Below are 26,268 nucleotides of genomic sequence, written 5' to 3'. Positions count from 1 at the left end.
TAACTCAGAACGGACTGTGCCTTCCACATTTGCTAGCTCATCTGTGTCTGACTCTATCTCTCTATAGCATTACCGATTACCAAAGCAAATTCTCGCATCAGCAACACTCAAATAATGCAATTGCCTCTACACGTATCTTCAAGCATCTTACGCAAGATGTACAAAGTGGAAGAAAGTAACAGACAACAGACATACACCAAATAAGCAGCAACAAGCGCGTATAAACAGCATCTTACACAAAGACTAAAGCCAGAATACGTCATACGCGCCCCGTCAACACCACATCCACTACCCGGATAAGCGTACCAAACATATCTCCTATGTACACGTACACGCTTCCCTCCAGCCCACTCTAGCCCCCTCGCACCCTCATCCGCTCCGTCACCTTACCATACCTCACCACCAGACTGAACAGCCCCACGTTCCCAACAGCCGCGCACTCCCACGTTTCTCGACCCCTACTCAACAACCTGCACGCTACGTAAGCCCATGCAGCTACCCGCTGCAGGTCAGCCTCAACTGCATAGAACTGCATAAGGGAACCGGCTGCCGCGTAAAACGGCTAACAGCGGGGCAACTAAGAAGTCTTATCTGATGTAACCGGAGCTCAACAGATAAACCCTATACCACGAAAAGGGTACATCATGCATATTGTTGAGGTTATCTCGGGACGTTTGGGAGATAGGGAGATAAGGAGATGGAGGGTAGGAGGGGCAAGAAGAGGCGGCAATGCAGGGCTAAGCAACATCATCGTTATCATTACTGCACGTATCGTATCCTTTGGTGAAGGCGGTTTTGTTTGAACATGTTTTTGTTTTGCATTACAATACATAAATCTCTCTTGCGAAACCATGTGACATATCTAATCTTGATGCGCCTGGGAACCCAAACACGCCACGTAGGGGAATAATGTTCCTTCTTGCTCCAACTATACTACCATGCATCTAATCGTTCGTGAATATTGAGGGACATCGCCCGCCGGTGTGTTGACACGTATATTTAACATTGCGCAATGGCGACGGAAACAGCCTGGTCGTCCGAGTGGCTGATGCTGATGTTGATGTTCTTGACACCTACGCGCTTGGCTTCTTCGTCGGCTTTGCCGTAGAGCTATGAATACATTAGTATATGGTTCCAGAGTTGTGAATGGCAAGAACATACCTGAACAGTTGGCGCGCCAGACTCGTCATTGATGATCTCGATATCCTTCAGCGGAGCGCCGGCGCCTTCACCCTTGACACCGAGAGACTTGAAGACAGCCTCCTTCGCTGACCACTTGCCTGTGAAGCTGGCTTGCGGGTTTGGCGACTTTTGACAGTATGCGATTTCCTTCTCGGTGAAGTTGCGCTCGATAAAGGTCTCGTTCTCGATGTTGAGCGCACTGAGGCTCTCAACATCGACACCAACCTTGCTGTTGGAGGAAGCTGTGGCTTGAGTGAGCTGCTCAACCATCTTCATCGTCTCTTGCGCCTTCTTGTCCTTTTTGGGAGCAGGAGTCTTTGCATAGCTGTATGTCGAAGTCTTCTTGTTCATGGTGACACGCGCTTGCGGGTTGAGGAAGACCTCCTGCATCTTCTCGTCCTCGTATGGCGCCTTGTCCTTGGCACGGAACATGGTGTTGTTGATGAGGCCATCGTGGAAGTATCGGTAGGCCCTCTTTTGGCGAGCCTCAACCTTCTGCTTGTAGGCAGCGAATTGATGGTGCTCAAGAGCGGCAAACAGGTACTTGGGGTGGATACCGATAGCCTGAGTTCCCTTCTGTCCGAAACCGAACGAAGTAACGGAGAAGGCCTTGATACCATCAGTCTGGATGGCCTGCGATGGGTAGACGATGTAGTCGTATTGCTCCATGATCTTGTCGACGTTATCGGCGTTGCGGTTGCCAGGTACGAGACCAGTGTTGAGCACCTGCAAGCAGCCGTTGAACATCCAGGCACCGGCAGCACCCTTGGGGTGACCAGTGAGGTACTTCTGCCAGATACCAAGCAGCGCATTGCCCTTCTTACGGCCGAGGTGGCGCATCTGGTGGTTGATGACGTCGGACTCGTTCTTGTCGTTCGCAACAGTGGAGGTTCCGTGGAAAGAAGCGACATCGAGGTCGTCGACAGTAAGGCCCCAGGTGGCAAGTGCACCACGAAGAGGAGCAATGCGTGAGTCTTGCTTCCAGAAGCTGTTACCGAGACTGTTAAGCGCGTCCTTCTCTTGTCGCTTAGCTTCCATCTCGATGTTAGCAGCACGCTCCTCGAGGTAGGCAGCCTCGTCGAAGTCCTCGCCACTAGCGTCCTTCATCGCCGCGACTTCCTCCTGGAGGTAGAGAACTTCCGACTCCTGCCACTGCTTGATCTGCTTGCGGCGGAGGTCCATCTGTCTCCTCCTGTACTTGATGTCAAGAAGAGGAGATGGGAACTTGGACGGGTTCTCTCGTGCGGTGGTCAATACACCCTTTCCTGGAGCAGGGACGGAACGACCAATCTTGTCGGTTGCCGTGGCCGTGAAGCCGAGGATACCGTAGATGGGGACTCCCATGTCGAGGGCGAGCTTGGCGTCCATGATGACTTGCATACCGCAACCTTGCGATTCCATGAAGCCATTTCGGGTTGTGGTGGTGGGGCGCGACATCTCCTTGGGTGTACGTCCGTGAGCGAATTCGTCTTCGGCGTTGCTAGTGGCCTTCATGTTGGCGAATTCGTAGGAGCCTTCCTCTTGGAAGTCATCGAAACCACCAACGAAGCAGACACGGGCCTTTCCTTCGACGATGGTATCGTAACCGATATCGAGAGACTCAACAGCGGTGGCGCAAGCACCGACGGGTGTCTTGATAGGTCCAGTGGATGAGATGAGCAACATGTTAACCCAAGCGCTCATAGTGTTGATGAAAGACTCTTGCAGAATGTCCTTCTGGACTGGCTTGTCCATGAATCGGTCTTTGTACATTCCTCGAAGGGCGGTAGTACCACCAATACCGGAACCGACGCAGTTACCGACTTGAGACAAGTGGACATATTGGTAGAACTCGTATGGGTCGGTGATACCACTGGCAAGCAGACACTCGGCCGTGGAGACAAGCACGAAGAGTGTGACAGGGTCGACTTGGGAGATGATGTCGTCGGGCACACCGTACTTCTTTGCATCCCAGCCAGTCGGGATTTGACCAGCTACGAGACGGTCAAAGCGAAGAGCCTTGGGAAGGAGGAGTGTAGCTCCCTTCTTCATGCGGACAGTGTACTCGCTAGACTCCTCGATCGCAAAGATCTCAACCTTGTCGCCATGCTCCTTCTTGAACTCCTCCGCAAGTTCCTTGGAAGCCTCGAATGGATCGAGATCCTCCTCAATCTGGATCTCTTGCATAAGCTGCTTCTTCTTGGGGTCGTAGCCATTGAAGAGCTCGGGCTCGATAAGGCGGATACCGGCGTGCTCGAGAATGTACTTCTCGTACTTGGGCTTGACATCCTTGTCATCGATTGGCTCGTTGGTCTTGGCGTCAACCCATCCGGAGTAGCTCTTGCCCTTGAGAGGACCGTTGTGGTTCTTGATGAGACCCATGATCCAAGCCATCTCGACACATCCCTCAATGGAGAATTCGCCGTACGCTTCCATCTCCCAGCGTGTCCTGGAGTTACCCCAAGGACCGACCTCAGAGAAACCAGTGACGACGACAACCTTCTCAAGGTCGACCATACCCTTGAGGTTATCGTTGAGAGGCTTAACCTCCGTGTCCCAATCAGGTAGGGTGGGGAAGTCGAACTTCATGTTTGCTCGTGGTTCGATGGTAGCCTTCTTGTACAGGGCCTCGCTGGCCTCACCGTTGACAACCTTGTTCTCGATGGCATTCTCCTTGATGACAGCGCGGCGGATGTCGCTGGTCTCTGTGAGTTCCTTGCGCAAGTCGGTCATCAAGTCCTTCAGGTTAGGAATGTACTGGAAGCCGCCGTTTAGGTCAGCCCATACAGGCTCAACCTGACAGAGGTTGACGATCGGTGGCGCCATCAGACCAAGCAAGTTGAAGGCCATCTCCTGCTGAGAGAAGGTGCGGACACCATACTTCTCAATACCCTCAGCGACGATGTTGTTGGCGCCCATCAAACCAGTGCCACGAGTCCAGCCGATGACAGCACCACAGATGGTGAGATAGTTGCCCCAGCTTTCAGAGTGCCACCTCGAGAAGAGTGTCTCGAGCGACATCTTGGATTCTGAGTAGAGACCATCGTTGCCGAAGGTTCCGTGGTTGGGCGACAATGGCAAAATGACTTGGGCTGGGCGGGTCTCGTAACCGTAGGCCTGCTTTTGCTTCTTGACAGCTCCAAGCATGCGCAGCAGGTTGGTCAACATGATGCGGTGAGCGAGCTCAGACTTGGAGTCGATGCTGTCAATTTCACGGCCGTTCTCCGGGATAGCAGCGAAAGGAACGATGAGGTCGAGATCCCATCCAAGGCCCTTCTTGGTGTCGAAGATGTAATCGACCAAAGCTTCAACATCTTGGTTGCTGCCCTGGTTGAAAGGCACAACAATGAGCTGAGAGCCGCGGGCGCCGTATCGCGAGTACATGGACTGGTAGTACTCGGTGACTTCCCGGGAGAACCTGGAAGTTGTGACGACGACCTTAGCACCACCACTGATGAGACCCTGAAGGACTTGCGCGCCGATAGAGCCGGCACCAGCGCCCGTCATAAGAGCGTACTTGCCCTGGAAAGTGACACCAGACTTGGCGGCATCCTCTAGGCAGTCCAGGTAAACGCCAGTCAGCTTCTTGCTGTACTCCCAGCCATGGTCATCCTTGCGCTTGAGATGTAGGAAGGGAATGGTCTCGACCTTGCCCTGCTTAGCAGAAGGGTTGACGCGACCGTTGCGACCCCTCTTGCCGCTAGCAGCCTTGCCGTTCTCGCTGGGCATGATCTGCCCCTCGTTCATTGACAATGAACGGATGACATTGCTGTAGAGGCTCTTGATCTGAAGTTGCGAGGACTTGGAGAGCTTGTGTTGTTGCTTGATGAGCTTGTAGATCCTTTGGAGGTCGTTCTGGACCTTGGTGCGGTTGCCGTACTCGGACAGCTTTCCGCCCTCAGCCATCTCGCGCACGTAGTGCTCAAGCTTGCGAACACTCGCTCTTGGCGCTTCCTTGTAGTTCATGTTGCCCTTGGCATCAATTTCTAGGTGTGGCGCTGTGGGTACTGCGACATCCTTGTAGACTGGAGCCTCGTTCAGAACCTCCTTGCAATTGTCGATGAGCTGCTGACCGAGCTCCTTAGCAAGCTCATATGTCTCACCGCGCTCAGTAGGGCAGTGGTCCATGTGATACTGCATGAAGTCGAGAAGGAGAGGGTTCGAGCGGTTCATGATGGCGATACAGCGACTGACAATCTCACGGTCGACAGCCTTCAGCTTGCCAAAGATAATATCGTAGTACATAGTGAGAGCATCCTGACGCGCCCAATTCCACGATGAGTCGTAGACGCGCGCCTTGAGCGGTGTGAATTGGGGCTCAATGCCGGACGCGTAGAATTCGCCGTGCTCCGTGTTCCAGAGGTCAAGCTGGGCCTGGAGCGCGGATTGCGCCTTCTGTGAGTCGACAAACGACTTGTCGCCCGCACGAAGATCGATCTTGAGGTATCGCGCGAAAAGCTCAAGCTGCTGCTTGAACAGTTGGCGCTGGTCCTTTGTGAGCGCGTCGATCGCCGCGGGGTCCATCATCATGCCACCACCCGAACCGCCAGCGTCTCCGCCGGCTGTAGGAGCAGACAGGCTGATTCCAGCGATGCCCGCGTATTTGTTCGCTTGCTCATCGAGGAAGGCCTTGCCGTCGGCTTCTGAGGCAAGACGGGCTGCTGGCTCGTTGGTGATGGCGAGCAGCAAAACTCCGTCCTGTCGCCCTTGGGCCAGTCCCCATCTTGTCTCGAGGTGCTTTCGCACGGCTGTGATGTTGAAGCCACCAGGCATCTTGGCGGACACCATGCGGGCAATGAGCGAAGAGGACTGCTTGCCAAGCTGACCATTGAAGGTAGCCTGCATCGAAGCACCGAGCTCGTCGAGAGGGGTATCCTCGGGCTTTTCGGGAGTTGAGCCAAACTCCTTGCCCAGGTCTCCGAGGATTTCGTTCTGAAGCGTGGACTTGCCTGCGAAGCTTGTTAGTCACAGTTTTACGCTAGACGTGCAATTGACGGACCTCCGACTAAATCCTTGATGGCCTTGCTCAGCGGAATGTCCATGAGCGGCTTCTTCAGCTTCTGGGCCACCAGTGTCCGCAGAATGTCGGTGGCTGTGACGGGGGCATCTGGCACCTGGGCTGCGGGCCCGGCACTCGGTGGTGGAGGGGCTGCGGCGGCGGCGGCAGGTGCTGAGGAGGCGGGTGCAGAAGAGGGCGCTGATGAGGCCGCCGCGGGAGCCTCTGGTTCCTCCTCTATTGGGTCTACGTCGTAGTAGATGTCCTTGGCATCCTTGTTGTAGCACAGGATCTGACGCTGCAGCGACAGCGCCGCATCGTGTCCTTCGTATTTGCTGGCGAGGGTGCGCTTCGCCATGACACCGAGCGTGTCTGCGGGGCCGATCTCGACGATGCGCTCCGTCGACTTCTCGCCGAGGACGACATCCTGCGTCTCGATCCACCTGACGGGCGAGGCGAACTGGTATGCGAGCAGCTCAATGAGCAGCGTGTGCGAGAGCTCCTGCTCGACCTCGGGACGCATGGCGAGGGACTGAGGGAGCAATTGGCGGAAAGGAAGGTGGTTGAAGCTCAACGGAGCTCAAAGGGTATCTCTATTACAGAATAGAAGACGGGTATCGTGGGTCTAGGGAGGGAGGAGCGGCCAGGAAGAAGACGCGCTATTAGGTGGGTGGGTAGTGTATAGTGCGGTGAGAGCACGAGAGACGATTCAAGGGTCCGGGAGGGGTGCGTTGGCTCCCCGCGAACGACAACTTTCTTCTTCTTCGCGAAAAAATGAGGGAAGGGTCAGCGGACGTTGCAGGAACAGGACACTCAACGCATTGGCTGTTTATCTCTTGCTGGACAGCAGCACGCGGCGTTGATATGGCCGGGCGTTGAGGATTTCTCCCGCTTCGGGCTGGCGGTACTAAAATTCCAGACCCCTGCGACTGCAGCTCGTTACTGCTTTGGCCGGTGCTCAACGAACTAATCTCGCCTGGAAGAAGATGGGCTTGCGAGCGAACAACAGGCGGCCACCGCACGAAGGGGATTGCGGTTCGACTTGCGAGTGGGTGCCAGCCTCGCACCGAAACTTGGAAACTCGGCCCACCGTGTCCTCAACAGCTGCGTGGGCGCGGATAAGCGCATGGCGGCGACTTGTTGAGTGCCTCTGCCCCAGCATTTGTGTAGGAACATACCGCAGACCCCTGCCGCCGCTAGTGACCCATGATATGCGGGCCAAATCTGAGCTCCTCTCGAAAAAGTCGACCCAGACGGCGCGACCATAACCACGCCAGCGCACCGCTTCCGACCCATTCCTCACCTCCTCCCCGCCCAATTGCATAAGCACTCCCTTCTGATTACTTTTCTTAAACCCTGGGGCCGTTCGTAATCCTGCTGCCTGCGGTATTCTCTCCACGCCCCTCGCACACCGCACCGCACATAGCAAGGGAGCTGCTACACATTACTAGCAGTACGGGCCCTATCCCAGCACACCGGCCAGATTAGCTTCTGTCTGAGTGAAGAGGTACGCATCGAGTCTTTCTTGCGAGCACTTCAAGACAGCTGTCTTCCGGACGTCTTTTGGCCCGGGCCATTGCGTCGATTGCACCTCCCCCGCCATACCAGACGCGAGCTCACACTGCTCAGACGCTCCTTCCTGCCCACGTCGCTCCTTCCACACCTATAATCTGTCCGAGGTACGCGCCTTCCGCTACCCGTCACTCACCTCCATCTCTCCCAGGCACTCAGCTTACCAGTTCCTATAGGACACCAGTAATCCCACATCCACCATGTACGGTTCCGGCCAGCAGACGGGCATCTCCACGCCCCGCTCTGCGGCAAACCTGCGCCCGCTCATCCTCTCCCACGGCTCGCTCGAATACACGCTCCTCATCCCGACCGCCCTCCACTTCAATGCACAACAATTGAGGGACACGTTCAAGTCGACGCTCCCAGAGCCCACCGACGAGCTCGCCCTAGACGATGAGCCATCATCGGTGGCGGAGCTGGTGGCGCGATACCTTGGCTTTGTCGCGAAGGAGGTAGAGGAGGGGGAGGACCCTGACTCTTTCGAGGAGGTGCTCAAGCTCGTTCTTACCGAATTCGAGCGTGCCTTCCTCCGCGGCAACGAGGTGCACGCGCTGGCTGCATCTCTGCCCGGCATCACCGAGAAGAAGCTGGTCACGGTGCGGTCATACTACGCTGCTCGCGCGGCGGTAGAGAGGCCAATCAAGCACCACGAGTCGGCTCTCTTCCGCGAGGCTTCCGACGAGAATGCCTTCATCTACGCTGTTCTGGGCGGCCAGGGCAACATCGAGGAGTACTTCGATGAACTCCGCGAGATCTACAACACCTACCCTTCATTCGTAGAGGACTTTGTTGCGGCCGAGGCACAGCATCTCCTCGTCCTGTCGCGTGACCCACGCGCTGAGAAGCTCTACTCCAAGGGCCTCGATGTCATGCGATGGCTCAACAACCGAGACTCACAACCCGATACCGACTACCTGGTTTCGGCACCTGTCAGTTTGCCCTTGATTGGGTTGACTCAGCTTGCACACTACGTCGTAACGTGCAGAGTGCTCGGCAGCCATCCTGGCCACGTACGCAGCCGCCTGTCTGGTGTAACCGGTCACTCACAGGGTGTCGTTACAGCCGCCGCCATCGCCGAAGCTAAGAACTGGGAATCTTTCGAGCGATCTGCCAAGAAAGCCATTGAGATCCTCTTCTGGATCGGTGCGCGGAGTCAGCAAGCCTTCCCCAGAACCTCGCTGGCACCGACAGTCTTGCAAGACTCGGACGAGAACGGCGAGGGTGTCCCCACGCCTATGCTTTCCATCCGTGATCTCTCAAGAAAAGCAGTCCAGGACCACATTGACGCGACAAATGCCCATTTGCCCCAAGATCGGCACATTGCCATCTCTCTAGTCAACAGCGCTCGCAACTTCGTAGTCACAGGTCCACCAATCTCTCTGTACGGTCTCAACCTTCGTTTGCGCAAGGACAAGGCCCCGACTGGCCTGGACCAAACGAGAATTCCCTACACTGAGCGCAAAGTGCGCTTTGTCAACCGCTTCCTACCCATCACTGCTCCTTTCCACAGCCCATATCTGGTAGATGCGACCAAGCAGCTCGAAGATGATCTCAAGGCAATCAAGATCTCTACCGCCGATCTTGGCATCCCCATGTATGACACACATACAGGCCAAGACCTTCGCGAGACCGAGAGCGACAACATCGTGCCTCGCCTTGTCAGCATGATCACTGCCGACTCGGTCGAGTGGGAGAAGGCAACTGTCTTCCCCAAGGCTACCCACATTCTCGACTTCGGCCCCGGTGGTATCTCAGGTCTCGGAGTGCTCACCAACCGCAACAAGGACGGTACTGGTGTCCGTGTCATCCTTGCAGGTGCTATCGATGGACAAAATGCCGAAGTTGGCTACAAGCCCGAGATCTTCGATCGCGACTTCGATCACGCTGTTAAGTACGCTGTCGATTGGGTCAAAGAGCACGGGCCGCGTCTCGTCAAGACATCTACTGGGCAGACCTACGTCGACACCAAGATGAGCCGCATGCTCGGTTTGCCTCCCGTGATGGTGGCTGGTATGACGCCCTGCACTGTTCCATGGGACTTTGTCGCAGCGACTATGAATGCCGGCTATGAGATCGAGCTTGCTGGCGGTGGCTACTACAATGAGAAGACCATGACCGAAGCTATCACTAAGGTCGAGAAGGCGATTCCTGCTGGTCGTGGTATCAGCGTCAACCTCATCTATGTTAACCCTCGCGCTATGGCCTGGCAGATCCCCCTCTTGGCCAAGCTCAGGGCCGAAGGTGTTCCTATCGAAGGTCTTACCATCGGTGCTGGTGTTCCATCCATTGAAGTAGCCAACGAATACATCGAAACCCTTGGCATCAAGCACATTGCCTTCAAGCCTGGTTCCGTCGAGGCTATTCAGCAGACCATTAACATTGCGAAGGCGAACCCTACCTTCCCGGTCTTGATGCAATGGACTGGTGGTCGTGGTGGAGGTCATCATTCCTTCGAGGACTTCCATCAGCCCATTCTGCAGATGTACAGCCGTCTGCGCAAGTGTGAGAACCTGATTCTCGTCGCAGGTTCCGGTTTCGGTGGTGCCGAAGACACATACCCATACCTCACCGGTCAATGGTCTACCAAATTTGGATACCCACCCATGCCATATGACGGTTGCTTGTTCGGCAGTCGCGTAATGACGGCGAAGGAATGCTACACATCAAAGATGGCCAAACAAGCTATCGTTGACGCCCCTGGTCTTGACGACGAGGACTGGGAGAAGACCTACAAGGGCCCAGCTGGAGGTGTCATCACTGTTCGCTCTGAGATGGGTGAGCCAATCCACAAGCTTGCCACTCGTGGTGTCATCTTCTGGCATGAGATGGACCAGAAGATCTTTAGTCTCGACAAGGCCAAGCGTGTCCCCGAACTGAAGAAGATGCGCGAGTACATCATCGAGAAGCTGAACAAGGACTTCCAGAAGGTCTGGTTCGGCAAGAACAAGAAGGGAGAGTCAGTTGACTTGGAAGACATGACCTACACTGAGGTTGTCCAACGTATGGTAGACCTCATGTACGTCAAGCACCAATCCCGCTGGATCGACCAGAGTTTGAAGCGCTTGACTGGCGACTTCATCCGCCGATTGGAAGAGCGTTTCAGCAAAGCTAGCAGCGAGTCACTCATCCAAAACTACGATGAGCTCAACGACCCCTTCCCAATGCTCGAGAAGGTCTTCAAGGCTTACCCCGATGCCGACAACCAGCTCATCAGCGCCCAAGATGTGCAACACTTCCTGTTGCTCTGCCAACGTCGTGGACAGAAGCCTGTGCCGTTCGTTCCCGTCCTTGACGAGACCTTTGAGTTTTTCTTCAAGAAGGATTCACTCTGGCAATCCGAGGATCTCGATGCTGTCGTTGACCAAGACGTTGGCAGGACATGTATCCTTCAAGGACCCATGGCTGTCAAGTACTCCACCAAGGTTGACGAGCCCATCAAGGAGATCCTGGATGGTGTCCACGAGGGTCACATCAAGCTCCTTATGCACGACATCTACGGCGATGACGAGTCCAAGGTTCCCGTCATTGAGTACTTCGGTAGCAACCTGCTAGCGCCACCCCAGGGTCTAGAGGTCGATGGTCTTACCGTCTCAGAGCTCGAGAACAAGGTCATTTACCGCCTCTCCGCTGCTCCCAACGCCACAATGCCAGAAGTACACTCATGGCTGCAACTCCTGGCAGGCTCCAGCTATTCATGGAGACATGCTTTCTTCACTGCGGACATCTTTGTGCAGGGTCAGCGTTTCCAGACCAACCCTACTTCCAGGGTCTTTGCTCCCACACCTGGCATGGTTGTCGAAATTCAGAACCCCAACGAGCCTGCCAAGACTGCCATCATCGTCAAGGAGCTGCACCACGGCGGCAAGCTAATCAAGACCGTCGAAGTCAGCCTCACGAAAGACAGCGAGATCCTGCTCAACATCTACGAGGAGCGTACCGCCATTGGACACGCAGTCGCATTACCTTTCCGCTTCACCTACCGTCCTGACGTAGGCTACGCGCCTATTCATGAGGTCATGGATGCCCGAAACGACCGCATCAAGGACTTCTACTACAAGATCTGGTTTGGAGATGAGGCTTGCCCATTCGATGCGTCCGTCACTTCACGCTTCGATGGTGGCCGCGCCACTGTAACAAGTGAGGCTATCAACGACTTCGTCCACGCAGTCGGAAACAAGGGTGAGGCCTTTGTTGACCGACCTGGCAAGGAAGTTTACGCCCCCATGGACTTCGCCATCGTTGTCGGCTGGAAGGCCATCACCAAGCCTATCTTCCCTCGCGCAATCGATGGTGACCTTCTCAAGTTGGTCCATCTTTCCAACGGGTTCCGCATGATCTCTGGCGCTGAGCCCTTGAAGAAGGGCGATGTTCTCGACACCACTGCACAGATCAATGCTGTCATCAACCAGGACTCTGGTAAGATGGTAGAGGTCTGTGGCACCATCACCCGCGATGGTAAGCCAGTGATGGAAGTCACTAGTCAATTCCTCTACCGCGGCGCATATGATGATTTCCAGAACACGTTCCAGAGGAAGGTCGAGAAGCCCATTCAGCTAAACTTGGCTACCAGCAAGGACGTGGCCATTCTGCGATCAAAGGAGTGGTTTAACTTTGAGGAGCCTGAGATCGACCTGCTGAACAAGACCTTGCTCTTCAAGCTCGAGACTGTCGTGCGATACAAGAACAAGACAGTCTTCTCTGACATCGAGACTCAAGGAGAGGTCTTGCTCGAACTTCCGACTAAGGAGGTGATCCAAATCGCTTCCGTGCAATACAGCTCGGGCACCGCATACGGCAACCCCGTCCTCGACTACTTGGAGCGCAACGGAGCTGCGGTTGATCAGCCAGTGCTGTTCGACAACGCTATCCCACTTCACGGCAAGGCACCGCTTCAGCTCAAGGCACCTGCTTCCAACGAGAACTATGCTCGCGTCTCTGGCGACTACAACCCCATTCACGTCTCACGTGTCTTTGCCAGCTACGCCAACCTACCTGGTACGATCACCCACGGCATGTACTCCAGCGCAGCTGTCCGAAGCTTGGTAGAGACCTGGGCCGCCGAGAACAATGTCGGTCGTGTTAGGAGCTACCACGTCAACCTCGTGGGCATGGTGCTTCCCGATGACATGCTTGATGTCAAGCTTCAGCACGTCGGTATGGTGTCTGGTCGTAAGATCATCAAGATTGAAGTCAGCAACCAGGAGACCGAAGACAAGGTCCTCCTTGGCGAGGCTGAGGTTGAGCAACCCACTACCTCATACGTCTTCACTGGACAAGGATCGCAAGAACAGGGTATGGGTATGGAGCTTTACAACAGCAGTCCTGTCGCCAAGGAAGTCTGGGACCGTGCCGATAAGCACTTCATGGACAACTATGGTAAGTCTGCACCGTTCATCTATATCATACTGTGGCTAATTCACAACAGGCTTCGCAATTACCAACATCGTGAAGAACAACCCCAAGGAGCTCACCATTCACTTTGGTGGCCCAGTCGGCAAGGCCATCCGCCAGAACTACATGTCCATGACATTCGAGACTGTTGCTGCGGACGGCTCCATCAAGTCTGAGAAGATCTTCAAGGAGATTGACGAGAACACCACATCGTACACCTACCGGTCGCCGACTGGTCTGTTGTCAGCGACTCAATTCACACAGCCTGCTCTGACACTCATGGAGAAGGCATCGTTCGAGGACATGCGCGCCAAGGGTCTGATCCAGGTCGAGAGCACATTCGCTGGGCACTCTCTCGGTGAATACTCCGCTCTTGCGGCCATGGCTGAGGTCATGCCTATCGAGAGTTTAGTCTCAGTCGTGTTCTACCGTGGTCTTACCATGCAAGTCGCGGTCGAGCGTGACGAGACCGGTCGCTCCAACTACTCCATGTGCGCTGTCAACCCCAGCAGGATCTCCAAGACCTTCAACGAGCAAGCTCTCCAATACGTTGTCGAGAACATTGCCGAGACAACCGGATGGCTTTTGGAGATTGTGAACTACAACATCGCCAACATGCAGTACGTTGCTGCCGGTGACCTCCGCGCTCTCGACTGCCTTACTGGCGTGACAAACTACCTCAAGCAACAGAAGATCGACATCCAAGCACTCATGCAGACTCTGTCGCTAGAGGAAGTCAAGAACCACCTGGTTGAGATCATCAAGGGTTGCGCCGAGCAGACAGAGGCCAAGCCCAAGCCGCTCGACCTGCAGCGTGGCTTCGCTACCATCCCGCTCAAGGGTATCGACGTACCCTTCCACTCGACCTTCTTGCGATCCGGTGTCAAGCCCTTCAGGTCTTTCCTTCTTAAGAAGATCCACAAGACCTCCATCGACCCCAGCAAGCTAGTCGGAAAGTACATCCCCAACGTAACCGCGAAGCCCTTCGCGTTGACCAAGGAGTACTTCGAGGACGTGTACAAGCTCACCAACTCACCCAAGATCGGCAACATCTTGGCCAACTGGGAGAAGTACGAGGAGAGTGGTAAAGAGGAGACCAAGACTGAGGCTGCTGCGTGAGCAGGTTGGCGGCATGTATGGCATAGACAAGATAGATTTACGAGATTTACTTGATTGGGGCGTTTTGTGGCGGTTTCGACAAAGTAGATGATTGGCCATTTGATATCCAGGTTGGAGGCTTCGATGTTGCTTCTTATGATAGAGTTTAGTAATTCATTCGTTCAAAAAAAAGATATTCACAAACTATATGTGACAGGAAGTGGTATCCAGTCAACCGTCATTGAGGGGTGGACACGCAAGAAGTCACCTTTGCCGTTATAGATACCTAATCATTGCAAGCTACAGAAGAGCATGAGCCGTATCGCGTCAACGGTGGCTTGATCCCGCATATCTTTCTAGAAATCGGAATCTTTGTCGCATTCTTCTATCTCGACTTCAGCATGCCCTGCTTGTTCAAGGCAGTGCGAATGAGGTACGCTCATGCGGTGTCACTTCCCGAGGCCAAAACATGATGGCTCTGTGGAGGGTAAGAGCTCCCGTCCCAAGTCGTACCTTGCCTTCCGCATGTCCGAATCTTTCCACTGCACGGTTGCCCTGACTGTTACTGCACACACGTTCCTCGCGACTAAAACGTCACCCTAAATCCTCTTATCACTGACTTTCGAACTTCCTACGTCACGATCTATATATCACGATAATTGCCATCGCCCTTCACACTCCAACTCATACGCTGACGAATGTTTGCTGTCCGGTTGACGTATCCATCGTAATCTTCAGCTACCATGCTTGGGACTTCCGGCGATGGCTTAATCACCAAGCTCACCTCGTACCTCACAACCGATAAAGAGGCAGGCCCCAACACTCCTCCTTATACACCTGACGAAGAGCGCGAGCCTCACTTTGCTTATTCAACGACGACGTCGCATGATGCCGAAACAACGGGCAACGATCGGACTGACATGTCAGCGAGTCAGCCTTCGAAGGCGAGTTCTAGGCGGTCGCTAAAACGATCCGCGAGCGAACTGGTTATACCGAGCCAAGAACGGAATGAACGGTTGACTGCGATTGCCGCGTTGGAGGCGGTGCGCTCGAAAGAGGATGGGCGCCATACAACCCGTCCGACCCCAACACCGACGCGTAGCCAGCTACGGCCTCCACGCCCCGGATCTCAGCGCTCTATCAGCAACTCCAGATACGAACTAAAATCTCAGTACCACGATCCGAATATTTCATCTGCTAGTCTCCAGAAGCAACTCGTTGAGCAGACAAAGCCCATGGCCAAGCGATCTCGAACTCCCGAGCCGAATAAGAACCAGGCCAAAAAGGGTGCAAGGCCAAGTCCCATCAGGTCCACTGCTGTGCGTTCAAAGTCAGAGCCAGACCCAGCAAGAGCGTTTGCAAACCCAAAGACGCGCCATGGGAATACGAAGCTGAAGCCATGTATAAAAAAGAAGGCGAAGAGTACCACAACCACACCACCGACCGGATTGCAACAAGAAAGCATCAACGCCGAGCTCAAGACCTTGCGTCGCGTGAAAACTGTCGATTTCGAAGAAAGTGGTTCGAAGCAATCGATCTCATTACCCCCGGCACCCATCACGGAAGAAGTCTCGGCTCGGACTCTAGCAAGTGATACCGGAGAGAGCTCCAGGTCGGTCAGCAATCATACAGAACTCGTCAAGTCATGCCCATCATGCCCGAACACGATGAACATAGCGAAGAGCGCTGCAGCGGAGCCAGCTACTACACGGACAGACGTACATGTCATCGCTATAGCTCCCTCATGGGACGCACAAGGCCTTACCCATGACGACAGCGCTGACCCAGCAACACCTACAATGCAAATCATCGAGACAAAGAGTGGCAGCTATGAGGTAATCTGGGACGATGTGCCAGAAGAGCACACCATCAGGACGCGGGGACGACGAAGCTCGTCAGCAAGTCATGCGTTGGAAACTGCCAGCCCGAGCGCCAAACGTGGTGGCCTTGACCGAGTCAACTCGAAGCTCGCAGGATGGTCGGGAACCTGGAACAGTCCGTCAGACAGCTTCAAGCCCACTATTGTGGTATTTCCTGATGATGATGGCCGGGCGACTCGCTACGACTGTGCGGTAGACGACGACGAAGACCTGGCAGCAACAGTACCTCCAAACAGCCGTATCACAAGCGGTGCGCATTCTAGCGTCTCATCACGCCCCGTAAGCGCGCCGCTGACCAGGAGCGTGTCGTGTGAGGAAATATCGCTTCGAAACGCCCTTCAAGTGACGCCACCACACGCTCCAGAAATGGGATCATCACCACCCTCCGAGCACACTCTTGTCGTGCCCAGTGTCGAGGTCCCGCATACCAGAGGCAGAAACGCCAAGCCACCACCAATGATCCGAAAGCTCTCGAACCTCGAAGAAGCAGATACCAAGTTCCGCGACCATCGCGACTCTGTTACGATCGCGCACTCTCGTATCGTTCATTCGGGTGGTGTGTCGCCTGAACTGTTTGCTCATAGGGATTCTGTGTCGCTGGGAAAGAAGCGCATGCACGCGCGTAACCATGCCGCATCAGCAGCACGGTCGCCATCGCGCAGGAAGGAGTTGTCTGTTGAGGCACTCGGTCTCTTTACTGATGAGGATATTTCAACGGTGACGTTGCCGACCGTTAAGGAGCATGCCGCACAGGCGCTCAGGAACAGCAGCGAACCTTCCATCCTTCATCCATCGCAGCAGACTGCCAGTAAACGTCACATACGGATAGTGGAGTGAGGAAGCGAAGGCGAGTGGATGATGCTGGCTGATACTGGCCGAGCAGACGAATGGGCCGGAGGTAATGTGGCGATGGTATCTTCTAATTTCGCTCGAAGAGCATCGATAACCTGTAGAGTATGACTCGGATCGGAGCGCGTTGATCTCAATCTCATGGTCAGAGGGTGGTCGGTGATGATGCCGAATGCAGTGGCAGGTGGTGTGGGCTGGGGAGTCCTTGGCGTGATTATCGATAGACTCCGATTAGCGCCATCGCGTCCCACAAGCATCGTCGTCGGCGCCAAACCTCTGACTCTACCATGAATACGAATGAAATTGTTGCGTTGCCTTCTTCCTTCGATTTGAACTTCGATCTGATTTCGCGTCATCGTAAAGTCTGCGTTGATATCTATCGCGGCGCGTCTGCCACTCACGTCTATCTCTCACGCCAGGAAAGGCAATGCAACGTGCCGTACCTATACGCGCATGCTATTACGATGCAACCCGGAAGCTGATACTTCTAATAAGACATTTGATCTATGCTAACGATTCAGGGCTCGGCGTGACGATCGTCGTCTTCCAAGCCGGATCACGTCTCATCTAACGATTGGCGTCGCAGTATACGTTTGAGCGTCATAGCAGATGATCACGATGCCGCGTCAACGCCATTGTATCTTTGCGCTTACCCATTCATCCTTACCAAACCACAGCTACAGTAATGCCGGCATTCGCACCACACAAATCGACTCACGACGTGTCCATCATGGCCTTCGCGACGAACGACCCGTTAAAGCCCGACCAACGATACGACGCCCTTCGCAACGTTGACGATCACTCGGATTCGAGTACGGAGGTTGACGATTGGGATACAGAAGATGCAGTTCGGCCGCGACGAAAACGCAAGACAGTGTGGAAGAAGCTGAAGGGGTATCGCTGGATACTAGACACGGCGCTTCTCCTCGCCATTGTAGGCTTGCTGGTGGAGAAGAGATGGCAAAAGCATGCGAAAAGCCATCAATACGAGCTCGCAGGGGACATCACAGGCTTCGCGCCAACATTCTCCCAACAGATTGTGAGCTTTAAGCCCAGTTCTGTGTTCGCCCCAGAAGATGCGGCGGAGTTCTGGAGCAACGAGACACAGCATGCATGGCTGAGCATCGTACCAGGTATGTACATCGTTCTGGTTTCTTGCGGTTGAACAGTGCTGACGATCCCCGTAGAGGGCTTGGGCTACGTCAACGTGAAGAACCCCTCCGAATACTCGAACCTCCCGCACCCGATACACGATTACCCCAATCACACCGTCTTCACCACGTCCGTAACGCATCAGCTGCACTGTCTCTACACTATACTGGGCGCGTACAACTCCATGAAGCTCATGGTCGCATCACCTGTGTCGGCAAACCCTGTCAAGATGCCATGGCACATCAACCACTGCTTCGAATACATTAGACAGGCGATAATGTGCGCTGGAGATGTGGCACTAGAAGGGGCTGCGACAAGCTTCCCCGGCGACGAGCATGGCGAAGATCGTGGTGGAAGTGACGGCTGGGACGCGAAGCATGTGTGCAAAGACTACACACAGGTATATGAGTACCTAGAGAAGGAAACGATCAATCACATGAAGTGGATCTCGTCGGATTAGTGATCCACGCTGTACCCTCGGAGGCAGCATGTGAAGTGGAGTCTGCCTCGTGCAGCGGGCCGTTTGGACAGACCCAAACGTGGGCTTTGCGCTTGCGCACGCGGGTGACGTGTATCGACTTCACCATCAGCAGTCCAAGACATTGGCATGTAGCAACAAAGTATACATCGTAATTCAAGTGAAAAGAGTCGGATTAAAGTTATGAGCTGACTGTGCACACTATCGTAGCCTGTGTTACACTGCAACAATGTCACCAGGAACCCATGATTCCCCTCCAGCTGACTCTGATGATTCCCGCAACAAGCAACATTCCCTTCTCGCCTGCAACACATGACTACCCTCCGCACCTCATTACAGTAACTTCCGAGTCCTCCGAGCCTGCATACAACACCTATCGGGCAGTAACCCGTTTAGGCCCAACATGCGAATTCGCAGATCTGCTGTATCAGATCTGGGCGAATCACGACCCCCGCGAATCAGCCTCGGTAACGGGGCTGCAGCAGGGATGCTGCAGCAGCGGCATCACCGAAAACCTACTCCGGAGCGCGCACGCTATGCTCTAGCCTCCGCGAGCGCATTCCATTCCGAATGGGCGTTTACCTCAGCAGTCGGGCGCCGCTTTGCACCGTGTCCGGAGCTGAGTGCTCAAATTGTGAAGTGTGCCGTGGGCTTGTTAGACGATGGGCTTGTGGAACCCCTAGAATTTCGGACGGGCGTAGGTGGTATAAGAGAGTGGCTGGCCCCGTGACTAGTGATGTATTTTTGTTGTGTTGACATTTTACGACAAACTCTTGGAAGTACTCAGCCAAGCCCGTGGCTATACTGAACGACCATCCGCCTCTTGGTGGTAACACCGGGATTCTTGGACAGTACAGCGGAGTGCGGAACAACGACGGAGACCGAACACTTTGTTGGACCTCGGCCGAGCAGTCGCACGACAAATCTTTCTGCGAGTAAGAAAAGAGACATTGATTGAATACGGACGTAAGACAAGGGGAAGAAGACTTGGGTGTCTGTTACCTGGACTTGGCTCGACAACAGACCTCGGAACGCTTCAAGCTGTGGATTCAAGGTGGGCCTGACAGCGGCTGTGTCTATTACCCTGCAATCACTCTTTCCACATCAACAACTGGGTTGGTTGTGAGGGACCGGTTAAACACCTCGTGGAATAAACGCGACTGCATCGACTAAAGCATACAAATAGCTCCCACGAAGACGCGGCTGCCCACTATCGCCATTCCACGACGTCATCACTAAAACCTTTTCCGAAAAACCACTACCTTTCTCCAACAACACAATTCCTACGGACGCCATGGCGCAATCGCCACTACTTTTCATCGTTGCGGGAGCCGCTATATCCTATATCCTATACACCCGTATTGCGCTCTACCTCGCGCGCCAGCGCTTCAAGAAAGAGAATGGCTGCCAACCATGCACGGCGCAGTTCCACAAAGACCCTATTTTCGGAATCGACAACGTGAAGATCATGGCATACAACAGCAAGCACCACATCCTGCTGGAAGAGAACAGAAAGCGCTTTGGACGGCTCGGTAACACTTTCCATAACAGGCTGATTACCATGCCTTTCATTGCGACTTGCGAGCCGGAGAACGTCAAGACGATCTTGAGTTTGAAGTTCAAGGACTATGGCTTTGGGCATAGGCAAGCTGCTTTTACTCCTCTGTTGGGTCATGGTATCTTCAATGCGGATGGTGAGAGGTGGGCTAATAGCCGTCACTTGCTGCGACCCAACTTCGCTCGCGATCAAGTAGCTGATATCGAGGCGTTTGAGAGGCACTTCAAGCTTATGCTCAAGCACATCCCTAAGGATGGCGCTACTGTCGATTTGCAAGAGCTCTTTTTCCGCCTGACCATCGACACCGCAACAGAGTTCCTCTTCAACCACTCCACCAACTCGCTCCGCATGGTCGGCCAGGAAGACGCAAACAACGAGGACGTCATCTTCAGCAAGGCATTCACCACCGCACAAGACGATATCACGACCCGTACCCGCTGGGGCATCTTCGACCGTTTCCGCAAGAACCCCGAGGGCAAGAAGGCCATCAACATCTGCCACGCCTATGTTGACAAGTTCGTCGACGATGCGCTCCGTTTCAGGGAAGAATTGGATGCTGAGAAGAGCGCTGGAGGCAAGGACGACAAGTACTACTTTATCCAAGAGGTGGCCAAGCAGACTACCGACAAGAAGCGCATCCGCGAGGAACTCATCAACATCCTGCTTGCCGGGCGTGACACGACTGCTAGTCTGCTCAGCAACATGTTCTTCCAGATTGCGAAGAGGCCTGATATCTATGCCAAGTTGAGGGAGGAGGTTGCGGCACTGGGAGGTCGCACACCAACGTACGAGGAGTTGAGGAACCTTAAATACGTCAAGTGGTGCCTCAACGAATGTGAGTCTGCGTACTGAGATTGATATATCATAATACTAATTCTAACCAGCACTCCGTCTCCACCCAGTCGTCCCCGGTAACTCTCGCCTCGCCATCCGCGACTCTGTACTACCCCGAGGAGGTGGTCCAGATGGCCAAGCACCTATGTTCGTACCAAAAGGAACGACCGTCGGCTACTCCCCATACACCATGCACCGCCGCCACGATCTCTACGGCCCAGACGCAGACGAGTACAAGCCCGAGAGGTGGGAGACTCTCCGTCCAGGCTGGGAATACTTGCCCTTCAACGGCGGCCCACGTATCTGTCTCGGACAGCAATATGCGCTTACCGAGGCGAGCTACGTGACTGTGCGTATGGTGCAAGAGTTCAAGACCATGGAGAGCCGGGACCCGGGTCCATGGCGAGAGGGTCTCACACTGACTCTGGCCTCAATGAACGGTACGCAGGTTGGTCTTACGCCTGCCTAGAAGGAGCGTAGCCGGCGATTGAGACATAGCTGTTTCGAGAGGTGTCGGATTGGAGAGGGCGGTGGAAAAATCCAGCATGATGAGTTGTGCTTGCTTGCGGAATCACTGGGGGTCTCGCCCGTCATGCCACCTATTTGGCCAGGAGAGATGCCCAACAGGAGAAGGCGGCTATCTTTGTTCTAGGGAGTTCTGTTCATATGAGGGCCTTTCAGAGGCATTGCATTTTGATCTTCACTGTACTATACCTACTACTATGAAATTCCATGAACTCTAGAGAAGCTGGCAGAGAGGATGACTTCCCACTAGCAGTCCACCCAAAGCACTAAGACATGCTCGTGCATTCGGTTAATTCACAATGTTTCGAGCGTCTTACTTCCGTGCTTACATACAAAATAACAGTACTCTCTTCGCCAGTGGCAATCAAACCTACAACATTACTGCAACTGTAGTGACCCGAATCGAGACTAGTGCCGGAAGTCCGCAACTGTGACCCTAGACACACAAGTGTTGATCAACAACAGCGCAACACGCCACGACGCACGCACCGAACCGAACCTTCCACCTGTCCCGTAATTTCGCTGGCAAACATCATGTCGCGAAGTCACCGCCCCTCGACGACGCCCATGGACTTTGAGTGGACGAACCAAACAGGCCCCATCGACGCTCAATCGCCTTTCCTCGCTGCCAGCCAACAAAAGAAGCGTGAGTCCCCAGGCCCCTCTTTCCCATTCGGACGGAACACACATGGGGAAACACAACCGCTGACTTCAGGGCCTTCTTTCGGCCAGGCAGGCCCTCATTCCGTCCTAGACTCTCCCTCCAAAAACGGTTTCGCGACACCGAATCGGCTGCGCGACCCCGACAACCGTATGACATACTTCAGCCGCGATCCCAGCAAGCCGCTACCGTCCACACCCGCATCTTCGGTGCCTGCACACATCCAACCGAGCCCGTGGTCTATGCGAACGCCCTCACACGACCTCGACTTCAGCTCCGGCGGGGAAACACCGGGCACACCACAAGTGGACAGCGACCCTGGCACACCAGACACACAATTGGCGAGCAAGATGGGGCGGCTAGGCAACGGCGATGCAAAGGGCGGGCGGCGAGACAGCTGGTTCAAGCGGACCTTCATGTCCACGCCGAGCCCCACCAAAGAGCGGGACAGAGAGCGGGACAAAGACGCATCGCAGAAGTACTACTCCAAGAAAGCCGAGAACCGCATAGTCAAGCGCCGGTCAGAGCGGTCACGGTCCAAGAAGCGCGCCACGGTCCACGACGACGACGACCGCGAAGATTCCGACAACGAACTCCAAAGACGACCCCAAGTCCCTCCCAAAGAGGCAGGCCCCGTCCAGCAGACTCTCGCCATGAGCGTAGGCGGCTTCCTCTCGTGGGTCGAAGCGCACCCCAACCTCCCCTCCGTCCTATCCTACTACCTCCAACTCACCGTCAACATGTTCCTCGGCAGCCTCTTCATCTACATCGTCTACTCCGCCTGGGCGGGCGTCATGACCGACGTCGACATCGAATCCTCCAAACACGCATCAGAAGTCATGGTCGAAATCGCCGGATGCGCCATCGAATACAACCGGAACCGGTGTCGGCCGGAGGAAGTCGTGCCGGCGATGGAGAGGGCATGTGGTGTTTGGGAGACGTGCATGAATCGCGATCCGAAGAAAGTTGCGAGAGCGACGGTGACGGCGAAGACGTTTGCTATGATTTTTAACTCTTTTGTTGAGGAGTTTAGTTATAAGTCTATGGTATGTTGCTTCCTCCTTATCGTCGTTAGAAGATGGGCTGCCAGTGTGCATAGCCCTGCCTACGAACGGCGCGAGCACATTGATACTGCGCATACGCGTTCGCACAACCAGTACACCCAGTCCTGCGATTGCTTCCATCACGACCAACCCCAACCCCCAAATATATATCCCAACTCAGACTAACGACCCCGCTCGCAGATCTTCACAGCCATAATAATCTTCGGCGGCTTCAACCTCTCAAACTGGGCTTTCGGCCTCCTCCGCTCCCAGCAACAACAATCCCACCACACACAATCCCACCAACAACCCAACGAATTCGTCCCGCAAACGCCGCACAGAGTAATCAGCAACGGTTACAACGATAGTTATAACCAGCAAAGCTACCAGCAGAATTGGCAGCAATTACCGACGCCGTATCAACAGCAGCAACAGCAGCAGTTACAGGGAACGCCGTATCAGAGTCACAACACGCCGTATCAGGGTCAGAGACATATTGAGGCGCCGCCGCTGGTGCATGCGCATACTATGCCTGCGTTGGGCAGTTCGAGTTCGGCGCAGGAAGGGGTGGTGACGGCGGATGGGGGGAGGACGCCGAGGAAACGGGGGTTGTTTCGATAAACACTCTTTGCTATGATGATATTTCCATTGTGTATTCTTTTGTTTTTGTTTTTGGTGATTGATTTGGATAAGCGCATTCTTTCGATTTGTTATTCATGTTCTTAGGGTTGTCTGTCGTAGGGTAAGGCTTGGGGGGCTCGCAAAAGGTAGCATAGGTTGGCGAATTGGTTGGAAAGGGTTATCTCACGAATGTTTACACTTTTTCTACTCCGGTGCCGGCCGAACTGGGCAGCCCACTCCATTACTGACTCCGACGTCAAAAGACGGCTTGAATGTACTCTCTAAAAGCTGAACTATGTTGAACCAAGTACCCGCCCACCAATGTCGCATGCCCCATCGGGAATAACGCCTGCCTCGGCACCATTTCCGGCCAGCGACTCACATCATGTTGTCAAGCAACGTGCGCATCCCTCTCCACATACCTCGCCGTCATCATTGGGACATTTACCTGGAGCTTCTAGTCCACTGCGCTGCATGGTATGTCTTAGTGACATCCATGGCAGAGCATCTGCTCCTACATGCCGCTTCTTCGACGCCATTTGCCTGGACACACGGCTCCCACAACGCCATGCCGCTATTGCATTTGTACCCTCGTCGGTCGCAGCCAAACAGACAGCGCACGTGTGGCTCTTGGTGTAGGTATGCATCAAGATAGCCTCGTGTGCCTGGCTGTCGGGTCGCGTCATCGCGGGATCATCCCGGGCCTGACGGGCATGTATATATGCTGTTGACATTCTTCAAAAATCATCTGCTCAGGCACGCGACAGTTAACCCACTCTTCGCAATGCTGTTTGTCGCTTCACTCAGCGTTCTGGCGCTTTTTGTCAACACAGTCTTTGCTGGTCCGGTTATCACTCGCGATAATAATGCTGCAGCAGCCAATGTCACCACCTGCAACGGCAAACTTTACACCTACGAATCGCTAGCAGGTTATGGAAAACTCGTCAGCGACGCTCGCGACAAGTTCGGCGACACCATTGGCGGTATTGGAAGCGCGATTGCGTTCGAGAAGAAGTCTTGGAAGTACAAGAAAGGCTCCTACGAGGGTGTTGTTTGGGGTCTGCCTGATCGTGGCTGGAATACTCAGGGTACGCAGAACACGCAGACCCGCATCCATAAGTTCAGCGTTGTCTTTACGCCGGTTGAGGCAACGATTGAGAAACCGGTCAATAGTCCGAATTGGAAGTTATCTTATGTCGATACGCTGCTGCTTACTGGGCCGGATGGTACGCCCTTGACTGGGCTGGATCCGACGGAGACTATTACGTACCCTGGGTTTCCCACTCTTCCTTTAGCTAGATGTAAGTTTTGCGTTCATATATCAATTACCAGAACTGATAATTGCAGACACTGGCAACGGTTTCGGCCAAAATGGAACCGGTGGAGCCCGTATCCCACTAGACACCGAAGGCCTAGTCCTCGGAGACGACAAGACCTTCTGGATCAGTGACGAATACGCCGCATACATCTACCAATTCGACAAAAAGGGCAAAATGATCAAGGCCATTCGCACCCCCGAGGCTCTTGTCCCCCGCCGCAACGGAACCGACAGCTTCAACGCAGCTTCCCCACCCATTTACGACCCTGATCTAGAGATCGTGCCCGAGGACCCCGACAGCGGCCGAGGCAACAATCAGGGCCTGGAAGCTCTGACCGCCAGCCCAGATGGCAAGTACCTCTACACCATGCTCCAGAGCGCTACCATGCAGGACGGCGGCAGCTCCGCGAAGAAGCGTCGCAACACTCGGCTCCTCAAGTACCGTGTCAAAGACGACAAGACGACGCTCGAGGCGGAATATGCTGTTCAGCTACCTGTGCTGCCGACGGGGCGCGTCGCCAGTCAGTCCGAGATGCACTATATCTCCGAAACCCAGTTCCTCGTTCTAGCGCGCGACTCCAATGCTGGTCATGGCGCTGAAAGCACGTTGTCTATCTACCGTAACGCGGATGTAATTGATATTTCCAACGCCACTAACGTCGCAGGCACAGCGGCCGATGATGTCAAAGGACAAATCGCAAGCAAAGACGGTGTCTTGAAGAGCGGTATCGTGCCTGCTACCTACTGCCCGTGGCTATCCTTCAACAACAACGACCAGCTCGGTAGATTTGGTCTTCACAATGGCGGCGAGCAAGACGCAAATCTGCTGAACGAGAAGTGGGAGAGCTTTGCTGTGTTGCCTGTTGATAAGGATGATGAGATTGGTAGGAGTGAGAGGCAGGATGAGGACGAGGGGAAGGAGTACTATTTGGTGTCTTTCTCGGATAATGACTTTATTACTCAGAACGGTAGGTTATCTTTCGTTCGTCTGCGTACGCTCATGCTAACGTGGCGTAGGATACATCAACTTTGGTCAGAACAAGTACGTGGATGCGTCTGGATACAACCTTGACAATCAGGTTTTGGTGTTCAAGGTCAAGCTTCCTAAGGGAGCGAACCCTTTGTAGAGTT

General features: G+C 54.4%; 7 protein-coding genes across 7 annotated transcripts; 6 read left to right on the top strand and 1 right to left on the bottom strand.

The window, feature by feature from the left end:
* Positions 1-999: 999 nt before the first annotated feature.
* Positions 1,000-6,680, bottom strand: J4E85_008350 (uncharacterized protein; the record flags this gene model as incomplete). The annotated part of the gene is made up of 3 exons (XM_051472576.1): positions 1,000-1,110; positions 1,162-6,110; positions 6,161-6,680. The coding sequence occupies 3 exons, from the start codon at positions 6,678-6,680 to the stop codon at positions 1,000-1,002; spliced, it is 5,580 nt and encodes a 1,859-aa protein (XP_051323397.1).
* A 1,249-nt stretch (positions 6,681-7,929) lies between these two features.
* On the top strand, positions 7,930-14,239 carry J4E85_008349 (uncharacterized protein; the record flags this gene model as incomplete). The annotated part of the gene is made up of 2 exons (XM_051472575.1): positions 7,930-13,105; positions 13,155-14,239. The coding sequence occupies 2 exons, from the start codon at positions 7,930-7,932 to the stop codon at positions 14,237-14,239; spliced, it is 6,261 nt and encodes a 2,086-aa protein (XP_051323396.1).
* A 722-nt stretch (positions 14,240-14,961) lies between these two features.
* On the top strand, positions 14,962-16,935 carry J4E85_008348 (uncharacterized protein; the record flags this gene model as incomplete). The annotated part of the gene is made up of 1 exon (XM_051472574.1): positions 14,962-16,935. One exon carries the CDS (start codon positions 14,962-14,964, stop codon positions 16,933-16,935), a length of 1,974 nt encoding a protein of 657 aa, XP_051323395.1.
* Positions 16,936-17,677: 742 nt separating this feature from the next.
* Positions 17,678-18,559, top strand: J4E85_008347 (uncharacterized protein; the record flags this gene model as incomplete). Its single annotated transcript, XM_051472573.1, has 2 exons — positions 17,678-18,080; positions 18,135-18,559. 2 exons carry the CDS (start codon positions 17,678-17,680, stop codon positions 18,557-18,559), a joined length of 828 nt encoding a protein of 275 aa, XP_051323394.1.
* A 1,312-nt stretch (positions 18,560-19,871) lies between these two features.
* On the top strand, positions 19,872-21,438 carry J4E85_008346 (uncharacterized protein; the record flags this gene model as incomplete). The annotated part of the gene is made up of 2 exons (XM_051472572.1): positions 19,872-20,970; positions 21,020-21,438. The coding sequence occupies 2 exons, from the start codon at positions 19,872-19,874 to the stop codon at positions 21,436-21,438; spliced, it is 1,518 nt and encodes a 505-aa protein (XP_051323393.1).
* A 623-nt stretch (positions 21,439-22,061) lies between these two features.
* J4E85_008345 (uncharacterized protein) lies at positions 22,062-23,819 on the top strand (the record flags this gene model as incomplete). Its single annotated transcript, XM_051472571.1, has 2 exons — positions 22,062-23,201; positions 23,400-23,819. The coding sequence occupies 2 exons, from the start codon at positions 22,062-22,064 to the stop codon at positions 23,817-23,819; spliced, it is 1,560 nt and encodes a 519-aa protein (XP_051323392.1).
* Positions 23,820-24,603: 784 nt separating this feature from the next.
* On the top strand, positions 24,604-26,264 carry J4E85_008344 (uncharacterized protein; the record flags this gene model as incomplete). The annotated part of the gene is made up of 3 exons (XM_051472570.1): positions 24,604-25,120; positions 25,167-26,105; positions 26,155-26,264. 3 exons carry the CDS (start codon positions 24,604-24,606, stop codon positions 26,262-26,264), a joined length of 1,566 nt encoding a protein of 521 aa, XP_051323391.1.
* Between the last annotated feature and the right edge of the window lie 4 nt (positions 26,265-26,268).

The sequence above is a fragment of the Alternaria conjuncta genome, assembly GCF_024043145.1.
Source record: "Alternaria conjuncta strain BMP 0040 chromosome Unknown scaffold_13, whole genome shotgun sequence".
NCBI classification, from domain to species: Eukaryota; Fungi; Ascomycota; class Dothideomycetes; order Pleosporales; family Pleosporaceae; genus Alternaria; species Alternaria conjuncta.
This window is presented reverse-complemented; position numbering and strand designations above follow the sequence as displayed.